This window comes from Garra rufa, chromosome 22 (genome assembly GCF_049309525.1).
Source record: "Garra rufa chromosome 22, GarRuf1.0, whole genome shotgun sequence".
NCBI classification, from domain to species: domain Eukaryota; kingdom Metazoa; phylum Chordata; class Actinopteri; order Cypriniformes; family Cyprinidae; genus Garra; species Garra rufa.
In genome coordinates this window covers 6,834,572-6,857,736 of record NC_133382.1, presented here as the reverse complement: position 1 = coordinate 6,857,736, position 23,165 = coordinate 6,834,572, and the positions used below count along the sequence as shown (strand labels likewise).

The 23,165-nt window shown below is 33.1% G+C and overlaps 2 protein-coding genes across 2 annotated transcripts; one reads left to right on the top strand and one right to left on the bottom strand.

Moving 5' to 3' along the window:
* Positions 1 to 3,192: 3,192 nt before the first annotated feature.
* LOC141298478 (interferon a3-like) lies at positions 3,193 to 5,277 on the top strand. The gene is made up of 5 exons (XM_073828992.1): positions 3,193 to 3,324; positions 4,628 to 4,705; positions 4,794 to 4,937; positions 5,017 to 5,094; positions 5,185 to 5,277. Exons 1-5 carry the CDS (start codon positions 3,193 to 3,195, stop codon positions 5,275 to 5,277), a joined length of 525 nt encoding a protein of 174 aa, XP_073685093.1.
* Positions 5,278 to 8,243: 2,966 nt separating this feature from the next.
* cd79b (CD79b molecule, immunoglobulin-associated beta) lies at positions 8,244 to 15,456 on the bottom strand. Its single transcript, XM_073828975.1, has 5 exons — positions 15,329 to 15,456; positions 14,598 to 14,891; positions 14,401 to 14,519; positions 14,232 to 14,285; positions 8,244 to 8,902 (listed from the first exon to the last, which is right to left on the bottom strand). Exons 1-5 carry the CDS (start codon positions 15,378 to 15,380, stop codon positions 8,795 to 8,797), a joined length of 627 nt encoding a protein of 208 aa, XP_073685076.1. The 5' UTR covers positions 15,381 to 15,456; the 3' UTR covers positions 8,244 to 8,794.
* Between the last annotated feature and the right edge of the window lie 7,709 nt (positions 15,457 to 23,165).

Sequence of the window (23,165 nt, the reverse complement as noted above, 5' to 3'; positions counted from 1 at the left end):
ATATATATATATATATATATATATATATATATATATTATAATACATTTTTTTCATTAATATAATGTTGATTCTGGGCATTCTTTTCTTTACAAATGCAAATGTTATTTTTTTGTTTTTAAAAGACACTTTAATTATAATTACTTTCTATCATTGCAATGCATGAAAAATAAAAAGGCCTTATTTTCTTTTCTCTTTCTTAGAATATATGTATCTTTATTATATTTTATTTTATTGGTACTTTGCATCTATTTTGTCTGATATCTGCCTTGCTTAATATCTGCTTTATTTACATTTATCAGTGCCATTGTATATGTATATTATGTTCAATAGTATAAATAAAAACAAAACGACATTGAAAGTCCATTATTGTTTTCTCAGTGTTGGTTTTATGTCTCATGGACATGAATGAAATACCACACTGTTACAACCAACAAACAGCACAGTTTAATAAAACATAATAAAAAAAAAAAAAATTCAAATAAGCATTAAAGTGGCAAAATAAAGCATAAAAATTAGTAGGTTATTTTCATTTTGTTATGTTTAGGATATTTCAAACAGCATCCCAAAAGTCTATTTTAAAAACAGCGGAATTAATTAAAATGAATTAACAATAATCTATAATAATCTAATAATCTAAAATAATAATAATATCTCTCTGTCTATCTCTTGTTTTGTTGTTTACTTGCTTATACTCACTTATTTATAATGTAAACTGATTTGGTATTTTCCTAGTAACATTAGCTGAGGTAGAAAACTGTTATCTATTGTGTTTTCGACTCAAGGCATTGCGTCATGTTATTATGCATTCCTGGGAAGGAAAATAGGTCAAGGTATGTATGTTGTATGTTGAATATTCATTTTTATTATGTTGTATTTTTTGGACACAGTAATGTTTTTAGATTATGGAGTAAAAGATATAGATAGTTCTTATTCTGAAGTTAAAAGATGAAACCAGACCCTTTATTGGCACAGTGATGTTTTTAGTGTTATTAACTGTAATTGAATATTTATTCATTTAATATGATTATTATTTTATATTTCCATGATTGACATTACATTTCATATACACTGTCAGTCAAAAGTTTTTGAACAGTAAGATTTTCAATGTTTTTTTTTCTTTAAAGAAGTCTCTTCTGCTCCTCAAGCCTGCATTTGTTTAATCCAAAGCACAGCAAAAACAGAAAAAATGTAGAAATATTTTTACTATTTAAAATAACTGTTTTCTATTTGAATATATTTTAAAATGTAATTTAATCCTGTAATCAATTGCTGAATTTTCAGCATCATTACTCCTTTACTGTTACATGAAACTTTCAGAAAACTATTATTATTATTAACAATATTTAAAACAGTTGAGTACATTGATTTTTCAGGATTCTTTGGTGAATAGAAAGATCCCAAGATCAGCATTTAACTGAAATAAAAAGCTTTTGTAACATTATACACTATAATTCAAGAGCTTGGAGTCAGTATAATTTTTTGGGAACGAAATAATAGAAATTAATACTTTTATTTAGCAAGGACGGTTTAAATTGATCAAAAGTGACGATAAAGACATTTATAATGTTCCAAAAGATTTCTATTTCAGATAAATGCTGTTCTTCTAAACTTTCTATATATCAAAGAAATCTGAAAAAAATATACTCAGCTGTTTTCAACATATTAATTATAATAAATGTTTTTCAAGCAGCAAATCAGAACATTAGAATGATTTCTGAAGGATCATGTGACACTAGAGTAATCATGCTAAAAATTACATTTGAAAAAATATTCAAATAGAAAAGTTATTTTCAATAGTAAAATATTTCAGAAGATCACTGCTGTTGCTGTACTTTGGTTAAAATAAATGTAGGCTCTTCTTAAAAAAACATTTAAAATCTTACTGTTCAAAAACGTTTGACTGGTTTGCTTTCATTAAAACCTATATTGAGTGCAATCATTACGTTTTTATTCATTGTGTTTCTATCACAACAATTTAAATATGCGCAATTAAATATGTAAATATACATTTGTATATAGGCTTAGTCATATAATTATTTCACCTTTCCGATTAATCTCTTTTAATATCTTCCTTCGTCGTTTCCATTTTTTTTTTAAATAATTGATTTAACCCACGGTATTGCTCTTTTTGACGTCATTTTAGTAATAATCGTAATATAGCCTAATATGAATATGAAATATGAATTGTGTCGTCACGCCTTTGCGACGTCACTCGCTTTCGATTTCACTTTCTCAGGTATTCCGCGGCGGGATTTTTTTCCCACATTCCTCTGTAGAGTCAAAGTTCACTCTCACGCAACCTGCACTTTCTTCTTGAAACCTTCAAACATAAACAAATGAATAAACAAAGAAACAAATAAATAAAAAAAATCCCTCAGAAATGACTTGAGTGAAACGTTATGCATAGGCTAATTAAAAGATTTCAATTAATAAATAAGATTACGTGACTGCATTCCAATAACAAAAATACATTTTCTGTACAATATTACCATGTTTTACTTATTTATTTTGGATATAGCCTATGTTACTTACATTACATTAGCTTTAAAGGTTCATCACAGCGATGCCATAGAAGAACCATCTTTATCTCCTTTTTATAATCTGAAGAACCTTCTTTCGCCACAAAGAACCTTTTGTGAAACAGAAAGATGTTAAAGGTTCTTTATGGAACCATTTAGACAACAAGGTTGTTCTATAGCATCGCGAAGCACCTTTATTTTATTAGGAGTGTACCCTATATTTAGAAGACAACTTTGTTAGTCTATCTGGGTCCACCTGTGGTTTACATTTTATTTTTCACTATTATTAGCGGTAGTCCGTATGGTGTTTACTCTGTGTTTATTCTAGTATAACGTATTTGTGTTGATTATTTTTACATATAAATCACTGAACTCCACTTCACCAGTTCATATCAGTGAAACACTCCGCATTCCCACACTGACACAAAAGCTGTTGCGTAATTGTGGCTTACCTCTATTGCTCAGGTGTGCGCGTTTACAACTGGAAAGTGAAATGTCAGGTGCAATTCCCGCATAGCGCATTACTGTATATAAACGGCGGAGAGAATGGAGGAGACACAACATCTTCCAACATTAGAAAAGAACAAGCGAATAGACAGCATTGAAACAGCAGCAGCTCTTCAGTGGATCAACTTGAGGCATCAATCATCTTTAGAAAGTCAACACGACAAAATGGACCTTCGTTTGGTGCAACTCTGCCTTCTTCTGTCAGCGTGCGGTTTTAGCTCTGTGCTGAGCTGCAGATGGATAGAACACAAGTTTAAACAGCACCATGGAAGTTCTTTGAATCTGATCAGAAATATGGTGAGTTTTTTTTTTTTTTACCATTTTAATTTTTAATTCTTTTTAGAGACTAATTGGAATATTTGTGACCATTGGACACAAAACCAGTCATGAGAGATGAGATTTTAAGCTTTTCATCTATGTATGGTTTAGAATAGGACAATATTTGAGATACAACTATTTGAAAATCTGGAATTGGAGGGTGCAAAAAAATTAAAATTGAGAAAATTGCCTTTAAAGTTGTCCAAATAAAATTCTTAGCAATGCATATTACTAATCAAAAATTACGTTTTGATATATTTACAATAGGAATTCTACAAAATATCTTCATAGAACATGATATTTACTTAATATCCTTATCATTTTTGGCATAAAATAAAAAATGTTAATTTTGACCCATACTATGTATTTTCGGCTGTTGCTACAAATGCACCCATAAGCTACTTTTTGGCCCAGGGTCACATTTGTACATTAAAAAGTAACATTTTAATTTTTAATACTAATTGAGAGACATCATTACTTGAGTCATATCCATTTAGAAAAATTACTTACTAAAATTACTAAAATGTATCAGATGTGATCCATCAGGCTTTTGAGGAACATATTTTTTCCCTAAGCATTAAATATCATCTTACTAAGACATATTATGGGATATAGAGTGATAACTGTACCATCTTGTTCTTTAACGTGTTAGTACACTCTTAAAAACTAAAGGTGCTTCACGATGCTATAGAAGAACCTTTTTGTCTAAATTGATTCTTAAAGAAACTTTAACATCTGAAGAACCTTTCTGGTTCCCAAAAGGTTCTTTGTGGCAAATAAATTCTTCAGATTATAAAAAGGTGAGCAAGAAATGGTTCTTTAAAGATCCTTTGACTGAATGGTTCTTTGTGGAGCTAAAATGGTTCTTCTATGGGATTGCTTGAGGAACCTTTTGAAGCACCTTTATTTTTAAGAGTGTAAGCCAATGGGTGAGACTTCCGGTTTAAAAGCCAGTATAGGGAAATAACCAAAAGAATAACAATGTGCAGTAAATGGTAAAACGTTTTGCACTACAAACCATTGTGTTTATAATTAAGATAATACATTAAAATAATATGATAAGGCACCAATATGCAATACGAAGCAGCAAAATTAGACACTTTGTACAGCTAAAATAGCTAATAGAGACCAGAAGCCAGACACGCTTACAGAAAAAAGGTTGATACTCATATAAATCTATACCAAATGCAGTTGTAATAGCTAACCGGAATTCTTTTAAACTTTTCAGATCTGATTCTGTTAAAAATAAATAATTAAATCTGTTTCTGACTTTTTCATATAGGGTGAGAAAATCCATAATGACCATAAGGACATCAACCCTATCCCACATGATCTGATCAATGAGCACAGAGAAGCAGAGGTTAGAAAAAAAGTCTTATTATTATTATTATTATTATTATAGATTATGAATCTATATTCATATACCTGTCTATGTTTGTTCTTTCCAGCGTGAGAAACAGATCCAGTTTGTCATTCAGGCTCTGATTGAGATCACGGCCCTCTTTGACGATGCCGTCGTCCCCTGGGGAGCTAAAAAAAGGGACGATTTCTTAGCTGTAATGCATGAGGAGATTGATGGACTGCGCTCATGTGTGAGTACAAAACTATACAAAAATATAATACCACAAACATCAAGTCAGATGAACTCATAAATTTGTTTTCTCGATGCAGGGTGCCTACAAAATGAAGAGGAACAAAAAGTTGCATCTGTATTTTAAAAGACTGAGACAAATGACAGAAGTGAACAAGGTAGGATTCTAATATTTAGATCAGTCCGCAGGTATAAATATGGAAAATTGTCTAAATTGTGGATTGTGAACTCTTGTACTCTTTCAGGAGGACGGAGGTCAAAGCTGGGAGATCGTCAGAAAACGGGTCATAAGTTTCATGAACCAGCTGGAGTTCTTCACCTCCTCCAAAACTCATGTTTAAGAACTGGACGTCTTGAAGCTTCTCTCCATTTACAGAAGAAGAAAAAAAAATCAGTGTTGTTAATCAGTGTTTGCACTCCTTTTTTATTATGGTGTCTTATACAGATGTATACAGTGTTTATTTATTGTTGGTTTTTATTCCTTATATTGTTTAGAAGTTATTTATATATTAAAAGTATTACATTTTAATTAAATTATTATTTATTTTATTTATGTAATTTAAGGTATTTTATACAATATGCTTTTGCATACTAATTTTTAAAGATTATATCCTTATTTATTTATTTTTTCTACCTGTCACATAAAAATGCAAAAATGAAGTGATTACAGTAAACAAAATATTTTTTTGTATTTTTGGCATCAATAAAGAACTTGAATGTTTTATTACAATATGTGAATTTATTTATGAAATACATAAAAGGGTATAAAATAATTTTAAAACAAAATATTTGACCTTTCAAATCGGAATGGAATTTAAAGAACTAGTTCACCCAAAATGTAAAATGTACTCACTCTCAGTCCCGTCCAAGATGTAGACAAGTTTGGAGTTGAAAAAAAAAGATTTGTAGAAATTTAATATTACATCACTTGCCCACCAATAGATCCTCTGCAGTGAATGGGTGCCGTCAGAATGAGAGTCCAAACAGCTGATAAAAACATCACAATAATCCACAATTAATCCACACCACTCCAGTCCATCTTGTGAAGTGAAAACAAGAAGAAATAAAGCTATCATTACAGTGTTTTAACTTTAAACCATTGCTTCTGGCTAAAATAAGAGTCCATAATCCATAATAATGCTTTCTCAATATCAAGCTGAAGTTGAAAACCTCTTATTGATGGATTTGTTTCTGACAAACACATACTTTTCATTTCACAAGCCATTTATTAATGGACTGGAGTGGTGTGGATTACTTGTGGATTATTGTGATGTTTTTATCAGCTGTTTGGACTCTCATTCTGACGGCACCCATTCACTGCAAATGGTCCTTTGATGAACAAGTGATGCAATGCTACATTTCTCCAAATCAAGCTCATATTTATCTCCAGATGGCTCTTCCTGTCGGCAACCAGCATCGACTGGTCTACAAAGTAAAACCTTAAAGAATTATTTTGTCTAAATTGCCAGAAGATGGCGCACTTTCCCCTTCCTACAGCGCTTACAGTGGCTTATTATTAGAAGACCAAACAGTCTGTATCTTTCTGTCAACTTTTCGGTCATTCTTAGACTCTCTCTTTCAATATGTGTATTATCCTGTCTTTCATTTTAACTGTATATAGCTGTATAACCATATATGGGCCATTCGACAGAATTGGTGCAATCTGCTGTCCCACTACCGAAAAAACACTTTAAAAAACTTTAAATTCTGAGATGTTTACTAAGATTAAAACAAAAGCACAACCCATATATATATATATATATATATATATATATAAAATCATTGTTTATTGGGTACTTTCAATTTGGAGGTGGCTGTCCCAAACCCAAACCCCTAGATCAAGCTTATGAAATAATATTCAATACTTTTTTTCATTGTTGTTTTTTTTGTTTGTTATATATTTTCTTAATAAATTATGAACGTTTATGCAAAAAAAAATGTGTTCTGCATTTTCATGTCACTACTAAAACAGTGTTTTAGTCGATTGGCTGATTGTTTTTAACCACACCCCTACATTTATGATCAGGAAATATTCATGAGTCACTTTCTCTCATAGCTACATGGTGAGTAGATAAATGTGTTCAAAAGGCTGAAAAATCTGTGTGTAACTTTAAAGTCACTACCAAACAACATTTTTTTTAAAAATATAATTAAACACTTTGTTTAATGATTCCATAACATTTCGTTTTTAAATGTGTACAACTGTTCAGAACTGTGCTACCTAACCATCTACATTTTGATTATCATGAATAGTCTTTTTTTTTCTTAGCTTTATGTTCAAAATGTAATTTTTTTATTAATGAAACTTACCCACATTCAAGCGTTTATAAAAAAAGATGCATGAAGCTAGAATAAAACGTTTTTGTTTACGAGAAGATACCCTGTTCTTTCTTTTGATGTTTTGCTCAGATATTCATATAACAAAATATATACAAGTTAATACCTAAATAGGGACATAGTAATAAACTGAAAGTATGATGTAAAATTCACTCACAAGTATTTGCAGTATAAACTACTAAACTAGACTATACTTCATAGTGTATTAAAAATGAATAAAAAGTATTTAATTACTAAACTATCAGTACACCTACACGTTTGCTTTTAGTATACTTGCAGTACAAACTGAAAACATAGATGTAAACTAGTTGTGTACTCAAAGTTTACTACTGTTATACTTAAAGTATACTTAAAAGTATACTGTTATTTACTAGAAAGTGAGCCAATTTAGTCCCAAGGAGTATTGAAATAGTACACTTCAAAGTATACTACTAGTACACTGGTATTTGTATACTTATACATAAAGTATACTTAAAATATACTTGACCTTTACTTAAGTATACTTAAATAAACCTGAAGTACATTTCATTTTTGGTTTAAAAGTATTTAAAATTGTCACTACCAAACGGTAGTGACAAAAGGGAACACATAATCTTTTATTTGGGAGTTGCACAGTTATGCATTTTCTTTTGTGTGTTTTAGTATGCGTGGGTTATTGTCGCTAAACATCACTAACAAAAAAAAGACATTTTTTCAAGACGTTTCCAACTCTGACTTTATACCAATTCTGTAGAACATTGCAAGTGTGGTTTGAGACCTCTTGAGAAAATCTGGGATTTTGAAACTTGCTTATATAAACAGAACGTATTAGGGTATGAAATCTTAAGTATTATAACATAAGATAAAAAAATTACATAACGTAGGATTTTGTAGAATTTTACTTATTAAAAAATAGCAAATTAGCAACAGTGACAATGTTAAATCCTCGTACAGACTGCTTAGCAAATGCTTATTCAGATCATGCTGATCATCAGACTTGTGGCGTACAATCAGATTAAATGCAAAGAAAATATACCAAACATTTACCAAAATAAGCAGCTTTGTGGAAAACACCTGCTTTTCGCATGCTTATTTTACCAGATATGAAGTGAAAGTTCCCTTAAGCTTTGAGCAGTTCCTTACAACTAGTATTTTTATGAGCAAATACAGAGCACCTTGTTATTCATCTTTTACCACAAAATACACAGTACAGTAAAATGAATATGAACTAGAGTAAAAAGTGTAAAAAAGAAAACAAAACAAGCAAACAACAATAAAAACATAAGTTAAATGTATTACAATGTCTATAGATGATTGTTAGCTATTGTTGTATATGTCACAACCTCCTCAAAAACATCAAGCCTAGCTATAAACTGCATGGCATTATAATCTCATGCTTTCAACAAAAAACAAAACCAAAACTTTTTATAAGCATTTGCTGTATTCACACACCATGCCATACATTTGACTTATTCAGCACAAACTGATTGTGGACTGGATGTAATTTGTGTCTGGTGTTGATATCTGCTGGATGTATTTTTCTCACTCTTGGTCTGGGGACTCGACTTCCCATTCTGCATCTGTGCCCCGGGCTAAAGTAGTTATGTCCTCATACAGATCATTGCCGCCACACTGCTCAATCTCCAGCCCCTGCGCAGAGACAGAGAAAACATAGACGATTAGCAAACAAATTGAAGGATGTGATGTTTTGTCTAAGTAGCACAATGGTGTGAAAAAGTGTTGGCCCCCTTCCTGATTTTTTTTTTTTTTGCATGTTAGTCACACTTTAATGTTTCAGATCATCAAAATAATTTAAATAGGAATCAAAGATAACACAAGTAAACACAACATTACATTTGAATAAAGTTTTTTATTATGAGGGGGAAAACAAAATCCAAACCCACATGACCCTGTGTGAAAAAGTGTTTGCCCCCTAAACTTAAAAACTGGTTGGGCCACCCTTAGCAGCAACAACTGCTATCAAGCGTTTGTGAAACTACACTGTAAAACGTTTTCCCCAGTTTCAACTTAAAAACTTAAGTTTAGCAGCTGCCTTTAAATTTTAAGTTAAATCAACTTAAAACTACAAGTCATTTCAACTCTCGACAATAAAATGAGTTAAAATGACTTTTACTTTGAAGTTGATTTAACTTAAAATTTTTAAGTTTTTAAGCTGAAACTGGTGAAAACTTTTTACAGTGTACAAATATACATTGTGTCTACGTGTGGCATTTAGGATTGAGTAAATTCTCACTGTCTTACCCTGTATCTATTTATTTATTCCTTTATTAATATCTTAACATATTACTATATCTTTTTTTAACCATTTGCACACACAAGCATTATCCGGCTCTCCTCCTGACTGCAGACGGATGTTTACAAGCCAATTTTTCTCGCGCTTTCCCCCCCTTAAAAAACAGCAGTTTGTCATACAATGGTAGAAACCACTGACTGATTTTGAGCGCCTATAAACCACGCAAAACATCTGCATTTTGAGTTTCTGCTATTAATTCCTATGGACAAAAATGCAAACAACCTATAGGAAAAGCAGAATGTTTTTATTAATTATTAAAAGTTTAATCTATTAAAATAACCAGAATAAACACCAGGATAAAATTCTAGTTTATTATTGGCATCAATGGTTTTATGAAGAACCTTGAACATCCATGGAAACTTTCAAATGCAGAAAACGTTTTTTATGGTCAAAAAAGGTTCTTTACATTTTTAAAATGGTTCTTTTAGGAACTGTTTACTTAAAGGTCTCTTTTGGGAACCAAAAATGGTTCTTGTATGGCATCACTGCAAAAACACCCTTTTGGAGCCATTATTTTTAAGAGATTATTATTATAAGGCTATAGTTACTTTGTCTATTTTTGTTCTTCCAAAGTAAATAATTCAAAATGAAACTGAAGCAGGATCAATCGTCAAATGTTTCTGAACACACAGTAGCAGGGATACATTGCCGAATGAATCAGTTTTTAAAAGAATGGAAGGAGTTTTTTTAACGATTCTATGACTCACTTATCATCACCTGCTGGCAAAACAATGAAACCAGCACAAAGGGTCGCTGAAATCACTAATTTACAACATCATCATTTTCATTTTTTTTTTTTTTTTTACTGTTTCAGTAAAATATTGAAACATTCTTAAATTAATATACATTTACTTGAGAAGCAAAATGACATTAAGTAGCTTTGTTTTCTGAAAAATCTAATAAAATGAAGACTTTATGCTTAAAATAATAAACATCTGCCAGCGGGTGAGAAAAATTAAACTAGTTTGTCCTTATTAATTTAAATTAAATGTAATTTATTCTTCTTACTTCATTTGCAGACTTATTTTCCCTCTTGATTTTAGGTATAATTTTTTTTACAAATTTAAATGACCTAATGCTTAAAACAGCAACAAATATCTGCTAATGTGGTAAGAAAATAAAATATATTTTCCATTTGAATTTTATTTATTTTTTCTTACTTTTCCTTTATTTTGTATAAACTTTTACAATAACTCAGTTTTTTTTAATTATTGTAAACATTTTGCAAATTGAAATGATTTTATGCTTAAAACAGCAACAGATATCTGCTAATGGGGTAAGAAAAATAAAACTTGTTTTTTCATTTGAATGAAGTTTCTTTTTTTAACTTTTCTTTTTTTGTTTGTTTCTAAAACATTTTCACCCCACTGACATTTTTTTCTTTATTTTGTATAAACTCATGTAATTTTAATAATTGTGAAAATGTATCTGATTTAAGTGACTTCATGTTTAAAACACCAACAAATATCTGCAAATGAGCTAAGAAAAATAAAACAAGTTTTTTACCTTTGAATTACAGTTTTTTTCAATCGCTAACAAGCGCTTACCCATACTTCAGATACTTTTTCTAAACTCTTAACACAGACTCGCACCTACAAAACACAATTGGCCAAATGGATAATTTTCTTCTCAAAAATACATTTTGTTAAATATATACTAACTCTTCATTTCAAAACAGAACACATCTTTCTCTGCACACACTAGCTTTACCAAAACACTGGAAATCTTTTATTTTGAAAACTGAAAGGTTTCAAAATACTGGCTATTGTTGACATTACAAAAACTGCATAGACTTTTTATGTTTCAGTTTTTACAGGTATTTACATGCAAAACATGCAATCCACCGTTTTGACACTAAATTTCTTGGTTGGGAACTGTCTGTCCACATGTACAGTAATGTTCACATTCAAAAGCATTCCAGTAAAAAGCAAATAAGTTTCTTTTTCTGTTTATTACAGGAGGTACAGTAGAAACACGGTATGATAGAACAGAAAAAGTTTTACAGTATTGCTTACAGTGAACAAAATATCCATGAAACACACAAGAGCATTCTGAAAAAAATAAAATAAATAAATAAATAAAAATAACAACAGCAGAAAGCCCAGATTAAAAAAAAAAAGGGAGGGGGGTCTAAAAAAATCACAAAATTACTGTATCTAATCTCTGCGATCTTGAATTGAGAATGAATGGTAAATTCCAATTCACTTCCTGGAATGGAATTGGATTTGGAATTGGAATGTCAGGAAACAGAATTGAAATCAAATAAATTCCAAAAAATTCCACTTGAGTTGCTAGTTTATAATACATTAAATATTGTAAATCACATAAACAACAAACATATAAAAGAAATACAAAGTACTGTATGTTTAGTTGGTTAAGCATGATCATTTTACATGCCAAATTTCAGGAAATGATAATTCGATGCAATAAAAAGTGAATGAAATACATGAATGAACATGACTCATTTTTTTTTTTTTTTTGTGAGTTGAGACATATATTATGTGGTAATCATATATTGAATGTATAGTACATCCAGAAACTTATCACCACTGTCATTCAATTATTAATTCATAATGTACAGTTCTCATTTTTATTTACTCGCATTTGATCAACTCTGTTTCATACATTACTTGGTATTTAAAGCATCATAAATAAAGTTAAAATGTATGTCTCTAAATGCAATCACAAATAGATGCTCAGAAACAGCAATAAATGGAATTCAGTGGAATTTCCCTGAATTGAATTCCACTTCCTGTAATTCCAATTCAATTCCAACTCTGTTTCCTGTAATTGTTGTTGAATTCCAATTCCATTTCCTTCTTTGAATTGGAATTGTTGAGTTCATTCCTGAATTGACCCCAACCCTGTTTCCAAAACATCACTCCTCAAAGTCCTCCTTTTACTGTATAAGTGTAAATGTAATAGAAAAAAAATGACTGCCTCTGAGTCTAAGCCAGACTGGAATCAGCTGTGGTTGGCCCAATTTACCCAACATAAATCAGCTACTCAATTGTTTGTTTATTATCAGCTGAGATATATTTTTGATATTGATATTGTTTTTGAACTGAAATCATTGCAGAAGCAGAGGTTTTTATACTGTATCTAAGGTTTGGAATATTGTTTTTGCTATTGTGGGATGTTGTGTGTTAACATTCGTAAATACTACAAAAACAATCCATAATTTTGTTGGGAGGTATAGCTTGTCTGTTAAGAAAATGTAAGCATTGTGGAAATGTGTTCACTGACTGCATATTGGGTGAAAACGACATGAAATGTGTGAATGGTATGGCCACAAAAGACAGATGCTGTGCTAATTGTGTTTAGAGTTTTGAAAATGTGACAACTGTTTGGACAAACGCTTGTTAGCGACTGAAAAAAACTGTAAGTTTCTTTTTTTCTTTTTATTTAGTATTTTTCCACCACTGACAGATTTTTTCTTTATTTTGTACAAACTCACCTAATTTTCATAATTGTGAAAATGTATCAAATTTAGCTGACTTTATACTTATACAGCAAAAAATATCTGCTAATTGGGTAAGAAAAATAAAACTTGTTTTCCCTTTGAATTACATTTTTTTTTTAATTAAGTTTTTTTTTTTACCCCACTGACAGATTATTTTTCTTTATTTTGTATAATCTCACTTAATTTGTCTAATTTTGAAAATGTATCAAATTTAAGTGACTTTAAAACAACAAATATCTGATAATGGGGTAAGAAAAATAAAACTTGTTTTCCTTTTGAATTAAGTGTCTTTTTTAATTTGAATTTTTTTCCCCACTGACAGATTTTTTTTTTCTTATACTTGCATAAACTTGCTTAATTTTGATAACTATGAAAATGTATCAAACGTAAGTGACTTTATGATTAAAACACAAAATATCTGCTAATGGGGTAAAAATATTTGTTTTCCCTTTGAATTAAGTTTCTTCTTTATTTTATTTTTTCCCCCACAGATTTGTTTTTGCTTATTTTGTATAAACTTACTTAATTTTGATACTTGTGAAAATGTATCAGATTTAAATAGTCTTAAAACAGCAACAAATATCTACAAATATCATGTTTTTTTTTTTTTTTTACCCCATTGGCAGATATTTTTTTTCTTCATTTTAGGTATAATCTCACTTATTATTACTCACTTAATAACTTAAGTAATTTTGCTTCTCAAGCGAATGTATCTTGATTTAAGAAGGCTTAGATATTTGTCCTGGAAAACAAGTCAAAAATACTAAGAAAAAATATCTTTTTTTTTCTGGTGTGATACAAACAAGGAAATTTCAAAAAGTACATCTTTATGCCTAAACAGTCCATTTTGCTTCTTTGAAGTTCATACCTAAAAGGTACAAAAGTGTACCTTTTAAAAACGTTCCACCCCAGTGACAGCTTTTGTACCTTTTGTTTCTAAGAGTGTACTAATGGACTGTTATCTTAACACTCTTGTAACGCCGCTCAGCCAATCAAATTCGAGTGCTTGAATTTGGAGAGGTTAGAAATTCTCCTATGTTTCATAAAATCACAAGTATATATACTATCACAACAGACTGTGCGTGTTTTCACTTCCGGAAGTGCATGCAACAATAGCTGCAGAGCTCAGAGCTGAAAACTCGTCCAACCGTAAACCAACACAATGACAGTAACAAGCTAACCAAATGAACCGAAGCGCTCACCTCATATATGTGATCATCCTCAGGCTCTTCATAATCGGCTTCTTCTTTCTTGTCCTGAAACACAATGAGAAACCACTGTCAGATGGTGATAAAAACTGAGGTAAAAGATAATAGATGCTTTACTCAGAAAAGTGCACAAATCAATCTGTGGAAAAGTCGTGGCCCTTACCAGTTTGTAAAACTGAACCAGAGGAACGGCAATGCACAAAATCAACAGTAAACCTTGAATGAAAATGATCACATCCTTGACTCTCGATCTCGCCAAGATAGTTTTGGGATCACTGTATCCTGGAGAAAAAACAGAGAAATATGTGTATACATGTGTATAGGCTAGAGAAGAAAGCAAATTGACAAATTGACACCTACTAGACACTTGTAGCTCAGTTCCCGGTCCAAACGTGTCGTTCATCTTGCAAAAGTAAGTGCCACTGTCTTCAGTCTCCACTTGTCTTATGCTAATGGAAGCATTTGTTTGATCATTCTTCTCCATTATCCTTATTCTGTGGCTTTCCTTGAGCTGGACTTTGTGCGTCTGGTCTTTGAACCACTCTACACGATTCGGCAAAGACGGATTAGACGGCACACAGTATATTATCACAGTCCGACCCGTCTTAACACCAAGAAATCGTGGCTTCTGGAACACATGGATATTTCCTTCAGCTGCAAAGATGAGATGGATGAAGAGAAAACTTATAAGACAGAACCGGTTTAATATTTCAAAGGTCATTTTCAAGTTTCCAGGCAAGTACATCTCACAGTATTATAAACTGCTTTAAAGCACGAACTTCATGCTTATTGTAAAAAGGATATCTGGCTAATGCAAACTTGTTTTGAAGCGATGGGACTTCCTCTTTCGCTCACAGATGGAAAGGAAGAACAACACTGAAAACAAGTCTAGGGCAACTGTAATATGCAAACTGTAATCCTGCAACTTTCAGATGTGAAATAAAAATCACATTAATCAATTATAAACTACTGCTTTCCTAACAACTCACTTGAAAAGCTTTAAAAGTGATTCAAAATGTAGCATTTCAGACAGCAACCTATTTAAAGGTCAAACACAACAGCAGTTTTTAATATATCAATCAGTCGTTTACCTGAGAGGTAAATCAGCGCCATAACTGAGGATCCCAGCAGGAAGTAATGCATGATTCTTGATCCTGAAATATACCTCTCCAAGGAAACGCATAGATCACATAGACAGAAAAGAAGAAAGACAGCTACACCAGAGTGAAGGGTGAAGGTTGTGAAGCTGCGATGATACGATTCCGTTTCAGAGAAACATGCAAATCGATACACTCATGCATCAAAAGGTTAAGAAGCTAGTGAATCATCTTAATGCAAAATATATAAAATCTGATATAGGCTACTTCACCATGTATGTACACACATGAATAATGCCAACTGTTCATGCATTGCGAAAACAGATTAATGTCTTAACAGAAAATTAGCAGTATGTTTTCTGTTAAGTTTATGGGCATTTCTTTTAACCCTAAAACAGAATGCAGTGCAATGCAGTGTGTAATTCAAAATATAGGGTAAACATCTGTGAAGAATGAATATGAAAAATTCCTAAATATTAATATATAGTATATACAGTGCCTTGCAGAAGTATTCAAACCTCTTTCATTTGTTCATATTTTATGCTAATGCCTAATGTTAAAGGGATAGTTCACCCAAAAATGAAAATCTGATGTTTATCTGCTTACCCTCAGGGCATCCAAGAAGTAGGTGACTTTGTTTCTTCAGTAGAACACAAAGGAAGATTTTTTAACTCAAACCATTGCAGTCTGTTAGTCATGTAATGGCAGTGAATGGGCACCAAACCTTTGAAAGTAAAAAAAAACAAAACATGCACAGACAAATCCAAATTAAACAGACTGCAACAGTTTGAATTAAAAATCTTTGTTTGTGTTCTGCTGAAGAAACAAAGTCAAATACATCTTGGATGCCCTGGAGGCAAGCAGATAAACATCAAATTTTCATTTTTGGGTGAACTGTCCCTTTAAACTGCTTTAAACAACTTTTTTTTTTCCCCACATCAGGCTACACTCCACCATAATGGCAAAGCAAAAAGCAGGGTTTTAACATCTTTGCAAATTTATTGAAAATAAAAAACTTAAACGATTACATTGCATAAGTATTCATACTCTTATCTAGGATAGTTGAAATTGAACTTTGTGCCAAATTCAGTTGAATGGGTATGATTTGGAAAGGCACACGTCTTAGTATAATGTCTAGAAGCTGAAAACGCATATCAGAGCAAAAATCAAGCCCTCAGGTAAAAAAAAATGCTTGTAGAGCTCACAAAAAGGATTGCTTTAATACACATATCTGGGGAAGAGTTCAGGAAGAAAATTTTGTTGCGTTGAAGGTTCACAGAAGTGTGAAGTCTCTGTTATTCTTAATTTCAAGAAAACAGTCATAAGGGTCATAAGCTAAATAAATAAGTTGTCCATTGATGTGTGGTTTGTTAGGATAGGACAATATTTAACCAAAATACACCAATTTGAAAATCTGAAATCTGAGTGTACCAAAAAAAGTTGTCCAAATAAAGTTCTTAGCAATGCATATTACTAATCAAAAATTAAGTTCTGATATATTTATGGTAGGAGATAGGTACAAAATATCTTCATGGAACATGATCTTTACTTAATATCCTAATGATTTTTGGCATAAAAGACAAATCAATCATTTTGACCCATACAGTGTATTTGTGGCTATTGCTACAAATATACCCGTGCGACTTATGACTGGTTTTGTGGTGCAGGGCCACAAATGCTCGGTCCTCAAATCAACCAGAATGAGTCAAACTGGTGGAAATGTTTTCCGTTAAGTTTATGAGCATTTCTTTTAACCCTAAAACAGAATGCAGTGCATTGCAATGCGTAATTCAAAATAAAGGGGAAAAACCTGAGAAGAATGAATATGAAAAATTCCTAAATATTAACATGGTCAGCCTACATAGGCTGTATCTTACAGACTTTCTCAGAATGTATCATACGTTCAAAAAATAGAAATGAGCAATTGTAGAGTATATACAGTGCATTGCAAAAGTATTCAAACCCCTTAATTTGTTCATGTTTTATGCTGCTGCCTTTTGTTAAACTGCTTTAAATTACTTTTTTCCCTGCATCAGTCTATACTCCATACACCATAATTTGCAAATTTATTTTAAAAAACTTGATTCCGTTGCATAAGTATTCATAGCCTTATTTGAGACAGTTGATTGACAGTTGAATTTGGGACTTTGAGTGAAGTTAACCTGTGCCAAATTCAACTAAATGGGTATGATTTGGAAAGGCACACATGTCTTACTATAAGGTCTAGAAGCTGAAATGCATATCAGAGCGAAAATCAAGCCCCCAGGTAAAAAAAAAAATGCTTGTAGAGCTCACAAACAGGATTGCATTAAGACACAGACCTGGGGAAGAGTTCAGGAACAAAATCAGTTGCATTGAAGGTTCACAGAAGCATGTGGTCATTATCATCAAAACTTTATTAAGGATACATCATGGTCCAAAAAACACAGACAATACGGCAAACAAAATAATCAACTAATAGTTAAAAGACAGACAGAATTTACAACATCAAATATTTACATACAGACTACTGTAACTCGCCAATGGTTCCACAGACAAGACAAACAGCTCTAACTTATTTAGCAAGGTCATTTCAAGCACATTAGATAGAATGCTGGCCTAAACTATAGGTCGATAATTGTCGATGCTATTTATTTTGACAGCTTTATATTTAATAATAGGCACCAACATAACAGACAAGATAGAATCAGGTAAAATACCATGTACTAAAAACAAATAGCAAGTGAACGACAGAGCTTCCTACTTGCAAACTTATTTCTTATCCATACCACATGCCTTATTATCTTTTGACATCATAACTGAATCTAAAACGTCTTGAGGAGAAACAGTTACATCTTCATTATTATCAATAGTGCCCACCACAAAGGAATTACTTTCAACACAGTTAAACAGCTCATATGAATGTTTTTGTCACAGATGTGTAATTCTCTCCGAACCACTTACTCCATTGATGTTCGTTGGCAAAGACGTTGTACAGTTATTTATTCTTTTGATTTCTTTCCAGAAATGATCTGGATTGTTATCTTGCAGTTTCCTGGCTAGTGAGTCAGCCCTCATTTTATTTTCATTCCTCTTCATGAAACGCAGGGCATACTTGAAATTAGCATTTGCTTGTTTCTTATATTCAAATAAGGGGCCATATGTATGTCTACCTGACTCAACCCAAGTTGTGAAAGCCTGTCTAGCCTCAACATGGAGCTCTTCAATGTCATGGATCCACAAAGGCATGACTTTATGCACCTTGTTCTTGTACAAGGACCTGCTTGAGGTAAGAAGAGACTCCACAATATTATTCTACAAGGAACATAACTCAATGCCATGTTGTGGGTTCTTACAGTTAATGTCACAACATACAGCTGTGTCTTTCGGTAAATCAGTATTACTCAACAATGTGTCTGACTGAACACAGTATACTCTAAGATCCTCCTCAGATGAGTAGGACTAGTCTATTTTCTCTACATGCATGTCATTATTCACAGACAAAAGAGTAGGGAAATTACCCAGATTTCTCTAAGGAATCTCCATTACCTTTAATGGAAGACGTTTGAAACAACCAGGACTCTTTCTAGAGTTGGCCTCCTGGCTAAACTGAGCAGTTGATGGAGAAAGGCTTTGGTTAGAGTGGTGACCAAGATCCTGATGGTCACTCTAGTTGAGCTCCATGATCATATGTGGAGATAGGACAAACCTACAGAAGGACAAACTGCAATACTCCACCAATCTGGCTTTATGGTAGTAGGCCAGACTCAAAACTTGGAATTTGCAAAGAAGCACCTAAAGAACCCTCAGATTGTGAGAAACAAGATTCTCTGGCGTGATGAACCTAAATTCCAAGCATCATGTATGAAGGAAACCAGGCACTGCTCAACACCTGCAGAGTACTATCCCAAAAGTAAAGTCTGCTGGTAGCAGCCTCATGCTGTGGGGCTGTCCTTCAGCGGCAGGGACTAAGGGACTCGTCGAAGTAGAAGAAAAGCTCAATGCACCAAAGTATTGAGATTCAGACCCACAGACTGGGCAGAAGGTTCACCTTCTAACAGGACAATGACCCTAAGCACACAGCAAGAGTGGCTTATAGACAACTCTGTGAATGTCCTTGAGTGGCCCAGCCAGGGCCTGGGCTTGAACCCAATCAAACATTTCTGGAGAAACCTGAAAATGTGCGTCTGCCCTCATCCAACCTGACAGACCTTGAGAGGTGAAGAGGTGAAATGAAGAATGGCAGATAATTGCCAAATGCTGATGTGCAAAGCTTCTTGCATTATACCCAAAAAAACTTGAGGCTGTAAAGGTGCTTCAGCTAAGTACTAAGGGTATGAATACTTTTTTTTTTAATTTACAAAACTGTGACAATTCTGTTTTTGCTTTGTCATTATGGTGTATGAAGTGTAGATTGATGTGGAAAAAGTAATTTAAATCAGTTTAACATAAAGCAGCAACATAAAACATGAAAAAATGGTAGGAATACTTTCACAAGGCACTGTATATTAGTACACTAGTACACTAAACATGCATAAGTGTTTATCCACTTAGGAGAATGACTTCAAAAAGCGAATTTTTTATCTGGATAAAATGCTGTCTCAGTGTAGATGAATTTATCTGGATTAATGTGGACCATGCAGGACAACAACCTTGGACTATGTCTTATTTCGGCTTTTAATGTTTCTAGCATTTTATTATTGCTGCCGTTTTAGCCTTTTCTGGGGGTTGTCAGGCTGGATTTTGTTGTGTCGCATAATAACAGTAAATTGTCTTTAATTTCCATGCATAAGTTGGTGCTTTCCATGCGCGTCTGCGGTGCAGTCTGTCGCAGTGGGTGGAGAGCAGCAATCATTGAGCTGTGTGAACAGTGTACAGCACTCAATGCAGCTGTAACCACAATCACTCACACTTAAGCATAGTTATCAGCTAAAGTCAAAACCGTTTGAGCAGGCGAGGCAAGCAGTACCCCCATGTTTTATGTTGCTGATCCAAATCAGCAACAGTACAAAAATTAATCTAAACAAGTATAATGAAATGTGTGAATAAATGAGCGAAAACAGTGCCTTCATTACCTTAAATTTGACCCTGGACCAAAACCAGTCATAAGGGCTTTTTAAAGTTGTCCAAATTAAGTTCTTAGCAATACATACTATTAATCAAAAATTAAGTTCTGATATATTTATGGTAGGAAATAGGTACAATATATCATCATGGAACATGATCTTTACTTAATATCCTAATTTTTTTGGCATAAAAGACAAATCTATAATTTCAATCCATACAATGTATTTTTGGCTATTGCTACAAATATACCCGTGCTACTTAAGACTGGTTTTGTGGTGCACAGTCTCAAATGCTTGGTCCTCAAATCAACCAGAATGAGTCAAACTGGTGGAAATGGAGGGACTAATTACAAAGTAAACACACAACGCGAAACACAAATGCTTCCTGGGACAGTAACTTTGAAGAGCACTCAAAATAATGGGCATTAAAGGTCAGCAGTAAAGGGAAATCTGTGAACAAGACAGCTGTAATCTAGCTATATTTCAACAAATAAATCAAATAAAGTAGCACATCCTTGTCATCACCATCATGACACTTACATTATGAACCAAAAACACAGTGACTTCATTTTAACACGAAAACCAGCAGTACCACTCTGTCTCTCTCTCTCTCTGTCTCTCTCTCTCTTTTAAGATGCAGTGTAGATGGAGATTCAGTCTTGCCTGTTATTTGGATGTGAACTGATTCCAGTATCTTCTGCTTTATCCAGTTTTCCTTCCTGATTGCTCTGTTTCAGTGCTATTTAGTTGCCTTTTTTTAAGAAAAAGCAAACAAATTCACAGCTATCACGGTCACCTTAATATTCCTCTCACTTTTTTCTTTGATTTGATATATGTCTTGTTAGGCCTGCTTCACTCTAGAGATAAAAGATTGCAAAAAATTAGGAGCTCAAGTGGATCATGACTTTCCAGTTCCTCTCTCTCTCTCTCTCTCTCTCTCTCTCTCTCTCTCTCTCTCTCTCTCTCTCTCTCTCTGTACAAAACCAGTTTTAAGTAGCACAGGTATATTTGTAGCAATAGCCAAAAATACATTGTATGGGTCAAATGGCTTAAACCCTAACTATGATTCCTATAGCACAATTTCTAAAAATATTAATACTTATAGCAAAACCACTCACTGAGTTTGCAAAACTAAAAGCACAAACACTGCTTTGCACTCAGTTTTCAATTTTGTAACACACACTTTGCAAAACTGTACTGCACTCTTTTTGCGGAACTGTAAATACAACTCACCGCTTTACTCTCAATTTCCAAATGATCAACACACTCCTAGCAAAACTATACACATTTATGGCTATTATTTACAGTATTTTGTTTTGGAAAAAACACTTGTGTTTGTTTTGATGTGTGTAAATAAACACCAGTACTTGAAGTTTGGATCCCTCTATTTTTTCAGAAGTATGACAAAAGTATGACCTCAAACTGACATAGCCTACCTTGTGCACAGAGAAAGCAAAAGCCAGATGTGTTTTTTATTCATACCATCAGTGTGTAGTTGGTGCATTGTGTGCTTATTACAGTTTTTCTCAATTGCTAAAACACTAAAACCCATTGGCTGAACAAAGTTCTCAGTTGTCTGACCTCAATTAGCTAATTGCGCAGTCTGTTGTCAATACCTTAAACCATTTCACATGTTAAAACACAATTTTCAGATCACACTTAGACTTTTCAGCAAAACTCTAAACACATTCTCATTCTCAAAACACATTATGCACTCTAATACACATATCATCCATACTGGTAAACACAAGTGGCAACAATCAAATACAAATAGAGAACTAATGTCATTGGTTAAACACAAGCACTCAAAATTGATGTTAACTTTTTCAAATGATGTGACACAACCAATATAAGCCAGTTCAGGTTGTAACAGATTGTTGAAGATGGTAAGGAGAAAGTCTGAGAATGGATAGAAGAAACAATGTGAGAGGACGAGGATGAGTGCTTATGTGAGGTGGGTGACGAGGAGGAAGAGGAGGAGAAGGGCAAGAAAGAGGAAGAGGAGAAGGAAGAGGAAGAGGGCAAGAAAGATTGTATTTCTACACAGATAATATTTGACTTGGAGTCCTTGGAATATTTGAGCAGCAGGTTCAAAAGCAGCAGGGTCAAGAGCTACATGAGAATCCCATTCCCACCAATGTGATAGTGTGGGACAATGTCAGTTTCCACCGAGCTGCTCAGGTAAGGGAATGGTTTAACATAAATGGGCAGTTTATGAACGTGTACTCCCTCCATACTCTCCTTTCCTGAATCTGATTGAGGAGTTTTTCTCCTTTTGAAGATGGAAAGTATATGATAGACAACCCTACACCAGAGTAAATCTGCTGCAAGCCATGGATTTGACCTGTGGTGATATAGGTGAGGAACCATGTCAGGGCTGGATAAAGCACACAAGAGTCTTCTTCCCCCGTTGACTCAGGAAGGACAATACTGCTTGTGATGTCGACAAAGTGCTCTGGCCTGACTCAGCCCAAAGACAAGAGGAAGCACATTGATCACATGTTTACTCCTTTGAGGTTTCAGAAATTGTGTTTTAGCAATTGAGAAAAACTGTAATGTGATGGCTTGTGTTAAATGTTTGATACGAAAATACCATTTTTACGAAGGTTTGAAGAGTTAAGCAAGGTTTATTAGCTTTTGCAAGAAAACTACAATGTTTTGCTGATTTGGGGAAAGGTTTTCTTATTTGTGTGTAGAGTTTTGCAAAAATAGCCAATAGTTACAAAAAATGTGTTTAAGCCATCAGAAAAAACTGTAAGACTGGTTACCTGAGGTGAAGACATCTT